At 40.7% G+C, this 17,090-nt stretch overlaps 1 protein-coding gene across 1 annotated transcript in view; it reads right to left on the bottom strand.

Moving 5' to 3' along the window:
* Positions 1-16,852, bottom strand: part of prkcbb (protein kinase C, beta b) — a 117,490-nt gene extending 100,638 nt beyond the window's left edge. The window contains 2 exon segments of the mRNA XM_036148575.1: positions 14,412-14,443; positions 16,370-16,852. Of these exon segments, the coding sequence (XP_036004468.1) occupies positions 14,412-14,443; positions 16,370-16,548 (211 nt within the window). The 5' untranslated portion in view covers positions 16,549-16,852.
* Between the last annotated feature and the right edge of the window lie 238 nt (positions 16,853-17,090).

Genomic DNA, 17,090 nt, shown 5'->3' with positions numbered 1-17,090 from the left:
TAGGAAGTAGGATACAGATCTCTAATTAGTGCGTCTCTTATTGTAATGCAATAAACATATGTTACTATCTTGTTTTTGTTTTTTTGTTCTATTGTTCCTCAATTTTATGTCTCTTTAAGGGTTTTGATTCCCATAAAAGGAAGACACCCCTGAACTTTTTCCTATTTGGAAATTTTCTTTGAGAGAATAACACAAATAGTTATTTTCCTTAGCTACCAGAGTAGATGATACTGATATTTTATATCTGACAGTTACCATGATGGCACAATGCTTGAGAGTTAGCATCTCCAAAGGTAAACTAAACGGCTTGCTTCCACCCACTGTTGTCCACTCTTAAGTAATAAACGTAACTAATAACTGTACTTAAGGTCATTAAGATTACTGAACTTAAATGGTGTCATGATTTAATTTGCTGGTCGTCTGGATGTAATTGTAATAGATGCTGTAGGACAGCTGACTATTTCTTGTAGGAGTGACGACGAGTCATCAAAATGTGTAGAACTAAAAACGAACTAAATCTTTTTGTTCTTTTATATATTAATTTCTATAGTTTTTTTGTATAGTTTTATTAAGCCTGTTTTTGTTGATTAACCCTATTGTCTACTAAGGAACTAACAAGAAATCAAAGTAAAACATAGGTTTTAATAATTTAAGCATAAAATCATTAACATTAACAATCTAAATAGAGCAAAAAGATACGACAGAAGTGTTATTTATTCCAGTACAATAATTTATTTTGCAAAGAAAAGTTTATAGTTAAGCCCGCTCCTGGCTGTAAGCTGATTAGCCATTGGGGGCTTCGCACAATGATCCCCAAGTTCCACATCCTCCATGACGGCTCCGTTCCTTTTACGTACGTGCACGTACGTCCAATAGAGCAATTACGTTCTTATTTTAATTAATGTGAATCATTCAACATTCGCCGTGGCTTCTCTCAACGTCACCATCAAAATACTGAACAAGCCTATTTTCTGCTCCGTTCCGGTCCGACAGACTCCAGCCGGAGAAAAATAGCCTACTATTTTCTACTGAAATTCCTATAAAATAATGGCGAAGTGTGAATTGAAATGTCTATTAATGTAAGCTAAAACACAATTAAATAATTTTAAATACAAAAACGTATAAGGCTTTGGTGGCCAGTGTACTCACCATACGTGATGGAAGTAAAGATATGCCGGGTCGAGGTACAATCAGCAAAAGAGAACTTTTCGGACGCTGGATGAATGAAAAGTTTGTTTTGTTCTTACTCCTTTTATCCCCTTTTATATGGCGTGAACTTGTACCTCTTGTGCATGCTCTCCTCGAGCTCCAAGGAACTCAGAGCGGAGCAAGTCGGAGTAACCGCAGTTGCAGTAGGCGTTGCCTTTCACGGACTCACGGAGGCGGTCTGGAACGGAGCGGACAAGTACAGGAGCGCAGGAAGTGGAATCTGGGGGTGACAGTCTGGACATGGAGGGAGAAGCTCTGGCTGCAGCTGGGAGGGTCTGACCCCCCGGAGATTTGTCTAAAGAAGAGCCTGTAAATTTACTAAGTGGCTAAGTTATCTAAGTAACATTTATCTGTTTCTCTACCAAGGCCGATAACCCGCTTGACAAACTAACATTGGATTAGCAGGCTCCAATTGTTCCTTCAGAAAATTGACACTGACAGCTATACTAACAATCTGTGATGCTGATGTGTACATTTCAACATTGAAAGTATCTTGACAGCTCTCCCCTGTTCTGGTTGTTTTGTTTTTTTGCAGTGGAAGCAAAATTCGGTAGTTGCTTTTTCATGCTGATCCCTTCTGCTGATCAATAACTAACAGATTCCTCATCATTTGCATTATTTGATCCAACCTTTAAGCAGTAGAATTAATATCACTGTTTCACAGTCGACTACATCTTGGGATGCGTTGTTTTGCTTCTTTGAATACAGCAATAATGTAGCATTAGCATAAAATGTAAATTCACATTAATCAAAACGCACGGCTCACATCAGCATTTGTTCCAGAATTTGTAATCAGAGAGCGGTTTCTCACCTACACTCTTCGATTCGGTGTATTTTGCCGAGCGCTATGGCCACAAGCCGTTTCGGGTGAAAGGTCTTTGAGTCTGAAAGCCACCGGGGAACGATTGGGGAAATCAATGCACTATAATGCTGCAATATTTTTGGCACCATCAATAAGTTGACTGAGGCTCACTGTAAAGTGTGTGGCTGTAAGTCACCGATGACCACAGCGTGCTGTTGAATAACAAGAACCTTTACAAAACACTGCAAGATAAAGTGCTGAAAAGCTGCTTGGACCAAGTTAGACCCGGACTGACGATTATTGGTATACAGACTCACAGAACTCCTGCAGTGCATTGACTGTAAGTCGGCTGTGGGGCTTTGCAAGACACAAGTTATTGAAAGCAAAATGTCTGTAAAAGCACCCCTCCAGGCCCATAGAGAACGGTGAAGAAAACACAGATTATCTAAAACACGGCATGAAAAGAAGGTTTATTTTAAGAACATTCAGGAGAATTTAGTTATCCTTCCATCCTCAATGTCCCCTTAAGCTTTTCAGTGTCACGGGGAGGCTGGTGCCTCCATAGGTCATTGGGCAAGTGCAAGGTACACCAGACACAATCTTACACGCAAATGCACACATAGGGAACAATTAAAGTGGCCAGTTAACCAGAGTACACACTTGGTACACAGGACACCCCCAGAGAGAGAGATAGAGAACAAGTAGGCTTCCCAGACAAACTAGTTGCTGGAAATGAGAGGCCAAATGCTGAAGAGGCAACCTACTGCAGTTGCAGGGCACCACCAGTTTACAATCAATACCAGAATCTAACGACGGATGTTTTAGACATTTCTTCTTCTTCATATAGTATAAGAGAAAGGTAAGGGAGCCTAAACTTAAAGTCAGTGGGTTTAATACCTAAACCTAATTTAATACCTGTGGTTTATCCTCTCCCATTATGCCTAAACCTAATCTTGGACCCTGAATGAGACACCTAAATCTAAGGTCAGTGGATTAAATACAAATTCATTAACTTTCTGTTGGGACAGACTTCCAGTTAGGATCGACTTCCAGCAATTTTTAAAGTGACTTGTAGTGTGTACGTTCGGCATCTATTGACCTCTGGTGCACCTCAGAGATCTACTCTGGGGCCTGTTCTTTTTTCACTCTACACGCTGCCATTAGGATCTATCATTGCACATCATAATTTGTCTTTTCATTGGTATGCAGATGATCTGCAAATCTATCTGCCAGTCACGCCCAACTCCCCACACAGTCTAAACTCCATTGACAGCTGCTTAAAGGACATTAAGCATTGCCTGTCTCAAAATTTCCATCCCTTAAATAACAACAAAATGGAATGTATTTTGTTTGACTCTTCCAGTAATTAATGTAATATTTTTCCCAGTCTCGGGCATTTGCTCCCCCACTTCAACCTGGTGGTAAAAAAATCTAGGAGTGGAGCTTGACTGTAGCTTGAAACTTAATAGAGTGATTGATTCAGCTGTGAAAACGAATTTCTGCTTTCCAAGGTAAAGGCTCTCCTTAGCCATGGCGATCTGGAGAAGGCCTTCCATGTCTTTGTAAGATCTAGCCTTGATTATTGTAATGCTTTATATGTCGGCATTAATCAGTCTTCCATGTCTCGCCTGCAGCTTGTACAAAACTCTGCCCCTCCTTTACCGACTAATACACCTAAATATGGATCTTGTCCTTCCATCTCTGCACTGGCTCCCGGTTCAGTTTAGCCTACAGTTCAAGCTGTTGTTGTTTGTTTTTAACACTTTACATTTTTTAACTTTAGAAAATCTACCAACCCAACAGAACTCTACGGTCTGCTGACAAAGATCTGCTGGAGGTGCCTCTAGGCATTGTTGGAAGGTGCTATATAAATAAAGTTTATTATTGAGTTTATTATTGATTGCAAACATGGTGATGCTCTGCCACTGCAGTACAGTACTTTGGAAACGCAGGGCTTTAAGATGCTGGACCAAAAATAACCAAAAAAAAAGAAAACAAAATACACATGTGTTTGGTACAATTTAAGTAATAATGAAATTAAAGTACCAAGTGGCAGGTACTAAAGAAGAGACAAAATGAAACAGACCTAGAAATAATATGACAAATGAAGAAATCCAGGCACAACAGTGTCATGAAGAGAAATTATACATACAGAAAAAAGGTTACTGATTATTAAAAAACACCAAATTTAAGAGAAGACGAAGGATAAAAGAGCAAAGCAAAAAGTGTTGAAAGAATTAAATCCCAACCAAATCAGAGTTTAGAAAAACTAACCCGTTTAACTCAGAGAAAATCCTGATGTAAATGCAACGTTAGCGCTTCCTTTTTCAGCACTTCACAACGTTTTAAGAAAATTTAGAGGGAGCTAAAACACAAGCTTTAATTGATGAATTTACAAGCGCTAACATTTTTTCTGAGCTGCATGTGGCACTAATCATCATGGTGGTAAACTGCCTGGGACAACAGTTTAATTTCTCACAAGGAACTTTACCTAATGTTTTTCACATTGTGACACCTCGCTGATAAATTATCTAATTGCAGATAGCAAGAAATCTGCTCCCACACATAATATATGTGGGAGATGTTGAAGCTGCACGGAGAAAAAGTTGTTTTTTTTCACCAGATTCTTCTCAGTCGACACACTGGAATGATATCAAAGATAAGCAAACATATTGGACATGTTGCCAGTAGTAGGACCAGCACATGCTGTTAATGGTCACAGCTCCAACCACTACTTTCTTACCATTATCATTATCCCTTTATCCGTTGTCTTCCACCTATCTGAGCTTGAGGCATAGACCAACAGGTCCAAAACAGAATCTAAAATATTTCCTTCCACAGTGATACTCTCCAGGTTGTTCTGGAGATTTTAAGGTGCTGCCAGGCAAGGAGTGATAAATATTCCCACAGCATTTTCTGGGCGTACCAGGGGTCTCCTGCCAGTGGGAAGTGTTGAGAAAACCCAGAAAGGGAGGCCCACAGGAGGTATCCTGATCAGATGCCTTTACCACCTCAAATGACTGTTAAAAAAAAAAGAATAGCAGCAGCTCTTCTCCAAGCTCCATCCGATTGACAAAACTGTAAAGGTGTGTTCACACCGAACGTTTTTGATGCTGCCCCCCGCCCAGACCTCCCTCTGGGACACCTACTACATGTGACCTATGCCCGCTGGAGAATGTATATAGTCCTGTCTAAACATGAAACATAAAAAAGCATTTTCGTGCTTAAATAAATTGACAAGGAGGACCTTACCCTGACGCAGGTTGACAGAAAAGTTCACAATCTTGAACTCGAGCTAAATTTCGCTTTGCTTTAGTTGCGCATCCACTGCGCCATTCGCAACTTATGCTTTGCTTTATTCACCCCAGTTCACGACATTCGCATAGCTCAAAACGCTTCGTTCACATCGCTGACCGTAAAGTTGCTCCTGATTGCGCCTTTACATACGGATAACATGTATATCACTCGCTTCATTTGCCTTGTACTCGCTCAGTGTGAGCACACCTTAACACTGCTAGCCATGTACGTCATTTTAAGAAAAACTTGTTTTATGTGAGTCTAAACTTTAGAAAAGAAGAAAGGAGAATTTCTGGGACATCAAGTATGTCTGTGGCCGTTTTGATGCGCTCTGATTCTATCTAAATACTCATCCATGTATACAGAAATTGTGTTGTCAAATTCCCAGTGTCCTGCTGCGTTGTCCCCTGGTGCTTTACTTCACTGTGACGTCACTAGTTTTCGTTTCTTATGACAGAAACAACTATCCGTAAATGTAATTTTAGTGCTTTATGGGTCAGATAATTAATAGCTAAATTAATCAGATAAGGAATACATTAAGTTTCACTTTCATTTTCAATCATTCACCCTGAGATTGTGCATTGTCATTATTGGGTTAAGAACTGTGTTTACTTCAACATTTTTTATGGGCATTTTGAAATATCCCATTAAAAAAGGTTGATGCAAACGACAACATTTGATATAATTTCCTCAATTTTACAAATTTTTTTTTAAGACTGCTTGAGGTGGTTTTTGGATTTTGCAGAAAGGAGTTAATGCGCCAAAAGATCTGCGATAGTGTGATGAGGGTATGCGGCAGAGCCATGTCACCCTGCTCTGCCGAGCAGTTCTGTCCTGCTATCATTCACAAGACAGCAAGACACACGAACTCTTGAATGAAAAAAACAAATTTTTTAAATATATTTTAATTTTAGCTCTTTGCAAAACTGCAAATTTAGCAAATAAAAAATGCAGAATCAGGTGAAAGATTTTTTGTTTTGTTATTTATTTTTTTATTTTTTTGCAAAAAAAAAATTCTCGTGAAATATACCAACACGAGAGAGAAACAAACCACACAAAAAGTATTTCAAAAAAGATATCAGGGACTGGTCCAACATTAACTTATGCTACGTTATGTAAGCTGAGCTCTGTCCTGAGGCTGTCAGGATTGAAATGATCCATAATTATGCTCCCTAAAAAAAAAAAAAACACTTGCTACTGTCAATAATCAGTCTTTGCATTTTTCTTGTCGTTTTCACTCCTTCTTCCCCTCATCCATCCATCTTTTTTTGCCGGTCCTCTTAGTGGAACACTCGAGCTATTTATAAAAAGCATCAAAGCTGGCAAGTAGCACACAGCCTTGTTGGAAAAAAAAAAAAAAAACAGGGAGAAAAATAAAAGTGTAGATAGAGGTGGAGCATAGGAGGAAAAGAAGAAAATGAAAGGGAAAGAAAACAGGAGGGAAAGGGTTAAATAATTACAAAGCTTAAAACGAAGGTTAGAAGATGAGAGTTTATAACAGAGCTAGAAAGGAGAGATAAGAGAAAAGAGAGTTAAGAACATGAAGATAGATGAAAGACAAAAAAAAACTGGATGGCAGTCAAATGCTTTAACCATTTTCTGTTGGATCGAAGACCTCAGCGATAAACCTCAATGTGCTCTCAGGGCGCGTTGATGCATGAAACATCCCTTTGTTTTTTTCTGTATTATGTGTGCTTGTGTGTGTGGGGGAGGTGGGTATTGGATCCTTTGGCCTCCAACCCACACAGGTTGGAGTTGCAGAAGCACCTGAGCGGCGATCAGACGTGCAATGTTAGCAAATTTCCACCAGCTCATCTGAAGCCGTGCCGAAGCATGAAAAAGCAAAAAGAGATATGGTGTTTACGTCCAGGAAAACTGTGCTCGGGCTCCAAAGAGCTGATGGATGATTCCCAGTTAGGCAACATTCAAGTAAGCTTGAAAACACCTCCTAAATGGGTCTTTTTATAACTATATGTTATCAGTTCTGAAGAGCACTAATAGCTGCCACATGCAATAGCTTCATGGGCTTGTTTTAGGTGCAATGTCCTCTTATGTACGCCTACAGCATTTTATCTTCCCTCTTTTCTACCTCATCTTCCCTATCCATTATCTTCTGTGGCTGGCAAAAAGAGCAAAAAAATCTCTCCAGCCAACTCTCTGCTGGAGTATAATTCACACACACCTTTTTTTCCACTCTTGTTTTATGTGGAGAGGATTGCCCTCATGCTGTTATCAGAAACACAGAAATATATGTGATTGGGTCAAATGTTATCAAGTTATTTAGAGGGAAATCTTTGCAATACTGATTGTATTGTTGAAAAGCTGGGGTGGGCAATACAACAATCTTAGAATGTGGAGGGTTAGAACAGTAGGGAGCTCATGCGATCATCTATAAGGCACATTCTAAGCAATGCAGCTCTATGCTCCATCTCAGATAGCTAACTATCTCCAATAGTCACAGACCGTGAGGCAGGATATACCCTGGATAGGTCACCGGTCCATCACAGGGCAACACAGAGACGCACAAGACAAACAAAATTCATGCACACATGTCTTCATATCTACAGGTAATTTAAAGTGCACAATTGACCTAACAGCCACTATTTTGGACTGTGGGAGGAAGACGGAGTACACGGCATGCATCCAGACGGAGACCATGTAAAACAACCCCAGTCGGGGGTTTTAAATAAATCTAAAATACATTTACCATCAAAACTATATCAAGATTAAAAGGGAAATAACATTGTTGCATTGCTTTTAGAGAAAAAAAAATCCCAGTTCTTTTATCGTCCATCAAAAGCATGATCTCAGACGTGTCATGGAAAATGACAGCATTAGGCAGTGAAACTGAGGCACCAAATGACAATCGATTTAAATTTATCATGATAAAAAATAGGTAGAGATAATCAATGTGTCAAAAATTCCCCATCCCTAGTTGAAAGAGCAACCGTTAGTCATGTACTCTATAAGTCTTGCTTTTACAGAAGAGCGTCATTGTTGAGTACCGTTTACGTCGTGCCACCAGACATGTAAATCACACGGCATGAGTGAAAGAATGTGCTTTGGGCAGATGAAACCAAATGTGAACTTTATGGCCCACATTCAAAACACTACGTGTGGCAGAATTCAAAACACTGAATACGTTCCTTAACTGAAACATGGTGGTGGTAGTTTCATGCTGTGTGGATGCTTTTCTTCAGCAGGGACAGAGAGGCTAGTAAGAGTTGAAGGGAAGGTGGATGGACATAAATACAGGTAGACAACTTGTTACAGGCAGTAAGAGGGGGAGGTTCACCTTTCAGTAGGACAATGATCTTAAAATCTACAGCTAGATCAAAGTATATTAACATGTTAGAATGGCCTAGTCAAAGTCCAGGCCTGAATCCAGTAGGGGATCTGTTTAAATGTTTACAGATTCCCTCCTCCAAAAAGATCAAGCTTGAAGTATTTTGCAACGAATACCTGACAAAACTTCAGGTTGATGAGTGAAAGCTTTTAAGATATGGCAGCAGCAGCAGTAATAAGTATGTAATAAATAAAAAAGATAAAAGAGGTGGTCCTACAATGTACAGATTCAGATGTTCTGAATAGAAAGGCATGCTGCATTTTTAGAATAGCTTTATATATATATATATATATATATATATATATATATATATATATATATATATATATATATATACAGATATATATAGATATATAGATATATATATAGTATAATAGTTTTCCTTTCACCACACAATTATGCCCTACTTTGTGTTAGTCAGTTATAAAATCTCAAGTAAAATCATTTTAATATGGACACTACTGCAGCACATGAGCATACTGTACATAGTGTACAGTATGCTCATTGTATGATAATACACTACATCATGTTAAAGCTCTAATAGCCGTTTTCTTCCATCACTTGACATGAGCATCTTTTAACTTTCAAGAAAATTACATGCAGTCCTCCCACCTGTTCTATGCCCTTCCCACTCACATTGCCATCCTCTGTCTCCCCCTGTTCTCTCAATGAATTCCACCCCCACTTATTCAGCCGGTCTTCCTCCACCTCCCTTGTCGCTTTTAAATCTTTCCGTGCGTCTTTTCTATTTGTTTTTATTCCACTAATTCTCCCTCATTTCCCCCCCTCATCGTCTCTTACTTGTGACGTGTCTCGCACTACTTGCCTCTCACTGCGTCCCGTACTCTATCTCTTTCCAGGTCTCTAAAGGGATATTATGTCCATTAACTCTGCGAGGAGACAGAGGAGGACGCTTAACGGCCGTGTTAAAAACTAAAACCCAACTCACGATTAACACACTCATTTTCAAACATGTGCCAGCACACTAAGACACAAAAAGCAATCGCGCGGATGCATTAGAGCGCATGCAGCCTTGCACAGGCGGCCATTAAAGAAATAGGCGCTCATTAAGAGGAGCACAAAGCACGTGCGTGTAGACACTCTCTCGCCACAAGTGCAAGATACACTCAAACCTGAAAGGAACACATTTCTTAGAAACAAAGATTGAATAATAACAAATATGCTCATGCTCACTCAGCAACAAAGATTGAATAATAATAAATATGCACCTGCTCAGTCAGCCCCAGAGTATTTCAAGAGTTTGGAAAACAAAAGTCTTATCCCACTGAGGCATTCCGGTTTTTTGTTTACAGCAACAACACGGCAGGAGTCAGCTGCTTCTACCCGCAACGTTTTACACAATTGTGCACCATGTGCAAAAAAAGCTTTACAACTTGTGAACACCTTGTAGGTGTGTTTAACTGGGGATGTGTTGGTTATTAATGATCTGGTTTTGTATTGTAGAGCAAAGCGACAAATCTCAAGATTCCGAAAAGCACACATTAAAAAAAAAAGAAGCTGGAAATCAGATTTTGTCTTTGCGTTTATTCAAATTAATCAACATAAAATCTTGGAGGACAACAAATGGGTTGTTGATGGGAAAATGTCCTGCTTGGTGCAAAGCATTCCCCAAACCATGACATTTCCACCTCCGCAGTGTCCAAATAATTTGTCTTGGACTTTTACTGTCCTTTAATGCCCACAAAAACACTTTGTCATTTTGATATTGTGATGACGAAAAAAAAAAGGAGAATGGGTTACTCATAACCGATTAAGTCATCACAATATTCAACAGTATTTTTTGCCATGTCCTTAATTCCTAACACCATATAGAGCTCTGATGTGTGCTGTGTCATAAAACTGCGTGCATTACAACAGGTTCATTCAAATACCACAATACCTTTGCTGGAAAAAGTCAGCACAATTCATTCAACCTTATTTACCACACAAAAGAAAACCTGACAGCTTTTCTGTAGACAGTCGGACAGATCCCTGAAATAGACAAACTCCACTACTCTTTTGATAAGTGGCTTTTTTTCCCCACCTTGTAGTAATGAGCTCTTATCAACTTCACCACGAGATGGTGATAATGGACAAAGTTGTTTTTGCCTTGTTGGTCAAAGAACAACAAAGACCACATGACCACAGCTAACACTGCGCTGTACTGCAACCTCACAACATTTAACAGATTAGCTGGAAGACAGGCCGACTTTCTGCATCTCCATGTGGTGCTTCAGCTGCAATTTCCAGACGGCAGGGCCCTGCAGAGGATGGTGAGGGGAGCTGGAAGGGTCACTGATGTTTCTCCACACTCCGTTCACATTCTGCACCAGAGCAGCTGCAGAACCACGGCTTTGAACAGGGACAGAACCGCCTCACATTCTCTCCGTGAACTTTTAAAACTGCTGCCATCAAAAGCAGAACCACCAGACAGCGAAACTCCCTTTTGCCTCAAAACTGTTAAGATACTGACCTGCGGTTAAGATTACGCACATTTGCTCTCGTTTTGCATGTTTTTTTTGGCTTGTTTGTTGCACCAGCGCTTAATAGATCCCAGACAAACCCGGCCTAGTTCTGCTTCGTATACAACAACGTGACAATAAATTGATTGGATTGGATTTGAAAATAGACTCTTTCAGCTGACATTTTGAAATTGATATCAGTCAAAGCGCTAATGCATCCTGACCCGAGCGCAGTAAGAGGAAACAAAAGCGACGTTTGATGCAGCCGGACTGTTTAAAAAAAAACGTGATCTCTGCATAGCGTGTTCTCTTCCTCAGGTCATCGCTGTTTTGCTCTTCACATGCAGTGTTACTATGGTGTACTGCTATAATGTAAATATATGTTGTTGTTTTTTTATTACATAATGTTCAAGTAAATAACTAAAAAAAAAAAAAAAAACAGAAAAAAAGGTTTGACTGCTGTGAAAACAGTTCACAGCACACAGACTTTCCACACATCTAAACAACATCTGATCAGGCCAGTAAAAAGGAAACTCACTAGGCCACATCCTTAATTATATGCGCTGTTACAAGCGGCTGCTAGTACTCTCTGCTGCTCTGTGAAAGTTGGCATGAACTGATGCCTAGGATCCATCAGCGCATTATGAGGAGGGACCCATTTTAGTCAGGGTTAAAAGTCAATCCAAACTGAATTCAAAAAGTCCCATTTTTCTCCTCTTCTAACTATTAAAAGTATGAGCAAAAATAGTCATATATTAGTGCTGCAAAGGCAAACCCAACTTCCTTTTTTCTTCTGTTTTTTTTTTTGCCACACAGACAATGCAAAAAATAGCTGTACTAAATGCGTCCGACGCGGCCAATTAGCGTCTTGCTAAACCTACCATAGATTCAGACAGATGGACCAACTATCCAGGCCTTCTGGACGACTATAATAAGCAAGTGAATCTGTTTGGCTGCAAACAGAGCTAACATATATCCTTATGCGCGAGATATCAGTCGGTAGCTCTTGCCACATTCTCACACTCTCCACGCGGTCCTCTGCGAACAAGCACCCAAACACCGGTATCTCGCTTCACTCCTATTTGCGTCTGTTGGTGCATCTGTTTGACCTTGTGGAGAAATTCCCCGAGCGATACTCCCCTTCCAGACACAAAACAACTCCAATCACACATATCATCAAATTCCCACCAATACGAAGCGGCTGGACCGTTGCCGTTTCCTCGCACTAAAAAAGGAAAACGCACTATAATCATAGTGGACACGTGCTTGAGTTTAGTCAAGCAGAGGCAGAGGTAAAACACTTTTTTCCCCCCCGTCATCCATTTCCCCTGCAGGGACACCGAGGGCTCCTGCTCCTGCATACTTCCCCAAAAGCATTCCACTGACAGCTTGCACGTCATGTATATATACACATGTGCTAATTACCAGCTAACCCACTGCTGTGTTGAAAAGCACCTCCTACAGCCTATAGAGGGCTGCGTCTGGATGTTTCGCTGTTGCTAAGGAACGAGAAAATCCTTGAACATCCAACTGGCTCTAAAGACTGTAGGGGGGGGGGGGGAAACAAAAACGTGGACTTCAAGCAAACCGAATAACGACACAACCGCCAAAAGCTCCTCCACATTTTTTTTGTCATGGTCCTGCGCTAGATTAGATCATTTATCGAAGGAAGACCAGAGAAAAGAGACGCCGAGTCCCGTCTCTGGCGTTTTGAGTCCAAGGAGGCGACGCGAGCACATTTATAACGGTTTGAAATAAAGCCATACCTTATTGGGATCGTATGTGATAAACCAACCGAAAATAGCGCATAATGTTGAAAAGGGAGAAAAAAAAATAGAGCAGAGTTTTCTAAAGGTTTGCAAATAACAATTGAAATGTGTGATGCGCATCTGATTTCAGCACCCGAGCGGATGCTTCTGCTGCAAATGGATGATTTACAGTTTTTGCAAATTATTCTTTGTAGAAAACGGCTCATAACCAGAAAGGATGGAGAGAACTTTTAAACAATTGTTTAAGTTTGAAACACATTCTCATTCTCAAGTCTTTGAAGGTGAGCCTCTGCCTCAGTCTCAAGTCCTTCGCACTCTGACCAGCTTATTCCTCCCTGCTGAATAAAAGCCTCCCAACATGATGCTGCCACTCAGTTGTTAAACTAAGATAAAAAAAAAAAAATGACACACAGATGGCTGCTATTCACTATTTAGATGACTTCAGAAGGCAATTGGTTGAGATAGAAATTTTATTCAGGGGTATCATGACTAAAGGGATTGAAAGACAGATCTATGCCACACTTTTTTAGATTTTATTTGTAAGAAATGTTGAAAAACGCATATCATTTTTCATTCACTTCACAAGTTTGCACATAAAATCTACACAAAAAGACATGGACATTTTCTTATGGTAACATGACAAAGGTGGTGTGAAAACATTTGCATGCTGCGTGTCAAGCACCTGCAGAAATGCCAAATCTCCCAGGAAGTCAAGTTTCACCTTCTCGCTATATGCGTTCTCACAAACCTGCTTGTTTGTTTTTTTCGAGGCATTGTGGAGAAGCTGGTTGCCTGCATGTGCCGGGTGGGAGTTTTGCTAAACAGAGAGGATATCTCAAGACGTTATCCTAATCGCGCAGCTGACTTTATTAAATGCAGATTCGATTCGGCATCAAAGCAGGCAGGCCGCATTGATGCAACCTTTCTTGCACACTGATCACTGAACCGTGCATGAACCGATGACTGAAACTTCGGTCAGGCTGTCGGGGACATTTTGAGTAATGTTTTTTTTTTTTGTTCTTTTTCAAACAAATCAAAATGCGTACCGTTTCAAAATGGGAGCGGATATTCTGATTTGTTCAGACTTAATAACAGTGTTATTTATTCGCTTCGACTTCACCATTTGACGATTTCAAGCTTCAAGCGCACTCTAATGTTCCGCCCGCCCCATTAGCTCCGACAAACAAAACATTCATAAGCATTAATTAATAATCATCGTTATTGTCAGTTCCTTCTTTTTCCCCGGCATTTATTCTATTCCCAGAGCTTTGTGACGCTGTTCTCTGTGCCAGTCAAAATTAATTGCACACCAGGGGTGTTGGGTGGCCTGTTTTAAGCTTAGAACTGAGCGTAGGAAACGGTTTCTTCAAACCAATTATAAACACATTCAAAGAACAAGGTTTGACATGTTGGGAGTTTCAGTGAGTTTGAGTGAATTTCTGACATTTGACTCAAAAGGGAGATTGATAGATGTGAGAAAACAGCATAGGTGTGTGTGTGTGTGTGTGCCTCTTTAATTGACCTACCTTGACACTGGAATCCCTGCTTGCCAAATCCCCTGTGGGGAAAACACACAGAAGGAAATATTATTATTATTTTTTTTTTTTATTTTATTTTTTTTTTTACAAATGTTACTCAGCATCTGATTGACCAAACACGCGCATCGATCTATTACTTCATATATTTCCATCGAGCAAAATGTTAATGATTGTAATTAAAAACACATATCTGTTTCACATCCACAGAGGTGTGGCAGAACAGGCTGAGATTTTTTTTTTTTTTAAACAGTATTTTTTTCAGAGTGGACACACTCAAGTGTAAGGATGAACTGCAGCTGCACAGAGGCAAAATTAGTGTGCGTGTGTGTTTATGTGTGTGTGAGCTCCACACGGAAACACACACACACACACACACACACACACACAGTCCAGCTCATTTTCATAGTGTAGCTACAAATAGATAATCTCCACAGGTGTGAAATCTCTCAGTGCACCCTTTGTTCTTTTTCATTATGCTTATTGATCCTGATGGATGGATGGACGGATGGATGGATGGATGGATGGATGGATGGATGGATGGATGGATGGATGGATGGATGGATGGATGGATGGATGGATGGATGGATGGATGGACGGACGGACGGACAAATGGATGGATGGGAGTGCACAATATTCTTATTTTTTTTTAGCCGGTGGGATCTAAAATCCCAAACATAATCTTCTAGGTCAAATCACTTAGCCATTCACAAATTAAAAAGCTTGTCACAGGTCTGAACTAACAGCCATTCTGGGACTGGCACAGAGATAATAATAAACGGGGCAAATTAGGCCAAACTCCCAGCTCTAAATTAATTTAACGACCTGAGAGCAGATCAGTGCAGCTGTCTAGTAAACCCAGGCCGCCTTGCATGGATGGTGACATGCTTGCACAGGTTGCTTACAAGCAGGGGGGAGTTCTTGCATGAATAGTGCCCTGGGCAAGCCCCTCCTTTTGCCTCCCACCCCAAACCGCCCTACGTGCCACTGCCCCACGCTCAACCTAGCTAAATTGTCACCATTAAGGACTAAACATGTTTTTATCTGTTTTACATGACGTGGAAAGCTTTGAATCGGATACCAACGATGGCACCATCGGTTTCCTCTCAAATACAGTCATGTTGTCTTACACTACTCACAGAGTGCCAAACTCCGGGGGTAAAAACCCTTCTTATTGTCGAGAGATACATAAATAAATAAATAAATAAATAAATAAATAAATAAATAAATAAATAAATAGAAAAGTGGGGTGAAAATGAAAGATGACTGTTGCTTGTGTCGCTCCCTAGATTATGCCGCCCTGGGTGGTGAGCCATGTCATCCATATCAAAATCTGCCACTGAGGAGGAGGCCTATAGCAAAAAGGTTAGACATCTTCCAATGATAAATGTGTGTGTGTATGTGTGTGTGTGTGTGTGTGTGTGGGGGGGGGGTGGTTAAAAGACCCTTTTATTAAATCTTCTGTTAACCTCTCAGGTTATCCCAGCTGACAGGCTCGCTCTTGGAAAACCTCTCATCTGTTCTCACTTCCTCAGCCTACTTCATCCTATCAAAGGTTGGTCTGCAGCTACACTTGCTTTTTTTTTTTGACACTGCAGCCCACATATTTCTCCGTCTTCCTTTTTTTTTTTTTTTTTTTTTTTTTTGTTGCCCAAGCGTGCATATATAGCATCAACAAGTGTGGTAAAAGCTGAAATAGATGGCTATTTTAAGAAAACTGCAGCCATTGTGAGCCACCTACTTTTAGCTATTTCGTAAAAGGCAACGTAATGTAGTGTTTTAATCTGAATCACTTCTTAGGGACCTTAAATTGCTACTGTGTCTTCTTAGGGTACCCCCCAAATTAAAAGGTGGTGGCCGCATCATGCTGTGGGAATGACTTTTCTTTAAAACAACAAATTGGTTAAAAGCCCCGCTGAAGAAGAGTATAAACGACCCCGTCCTCTCACCAAATAAAGTCGGTGCAGTGGCTGCAGAAGGTGGGCTGCTTGAAGAAGCGCGCGATGAATTTGTGGTCCTTCACCTCGTGCACGTTCTTCTGCCGGAGCGCACCCTGGCGCGCGAAGCCCCGCATGGGCTCTTTGGGTCCGTCCTCCCCGTCGCTGTTGTTGGCCGCCGAGTCTGCCATTCTCCCGGGTTCAGGGGCTCAGCTCCGCCGCTGTGCAAATCAATTTCAAACCGCTCGGCACGTCGAAAGTTGTCGGTGCGCAGAAAAGAAAGAAGAGGGAGGGGAGGGAAATAAAGAAAAAAAAAAATAGGGGGGACGCCTATTGAAGCAAAGCGAAAATAGTTTTAGGTGTTGGTTAGAGTAGTTAGAAGTGTCTGCTTTGTGTTGAGGTGTTGCTGTCTGGTCCGTCAGCGGAGTGAGCTGCTGTCGCCGCACTGGCTTCCCTTCCTCCTCTTCCTCCTTTTCTTCTAAAGCTCCGACAGCCGCTCACAGAGAGGAGAGAGAGAAACGCGCAGAGAGAGAGAGAGAGAGAGAGAGAGAGAGGCAGAAAGCATTTAAAGCTGTTTCCCACTGCATTTATGCGTGTTATTTGGCAACATGAGCTTAGAAAAATGCCTTCTTGTTTCTCCTCAGCCTTACTGTTAAAAGAAGCAATTTGGGACTTTAATTCTGTCACAAATAAACAGTATTGAGGGAATGTGTTAATTTCTTACAACATTCAT

The sequence above is a fragment of the Fundulus heteroclitus genome, chromosome 16 (genome assembly GCF_011125445.2).
Source record: "Fundulus heteroclitus isolate FHET01 chromosome 16, MU-UCD_Fhet_4.1, whole genome shotgun sequence".
Classification (NCBI taxonomy): domain Eukaryota; kingdom Metazoa; phylum Chordata; class Actinopteri; order Cyprinodontiformes; family Fundulidae; genus Fundulus; species Fundulus heteroclitus.
This window is presented reverse-complemented; position numbering and strand designations above follow the sequence as displayed.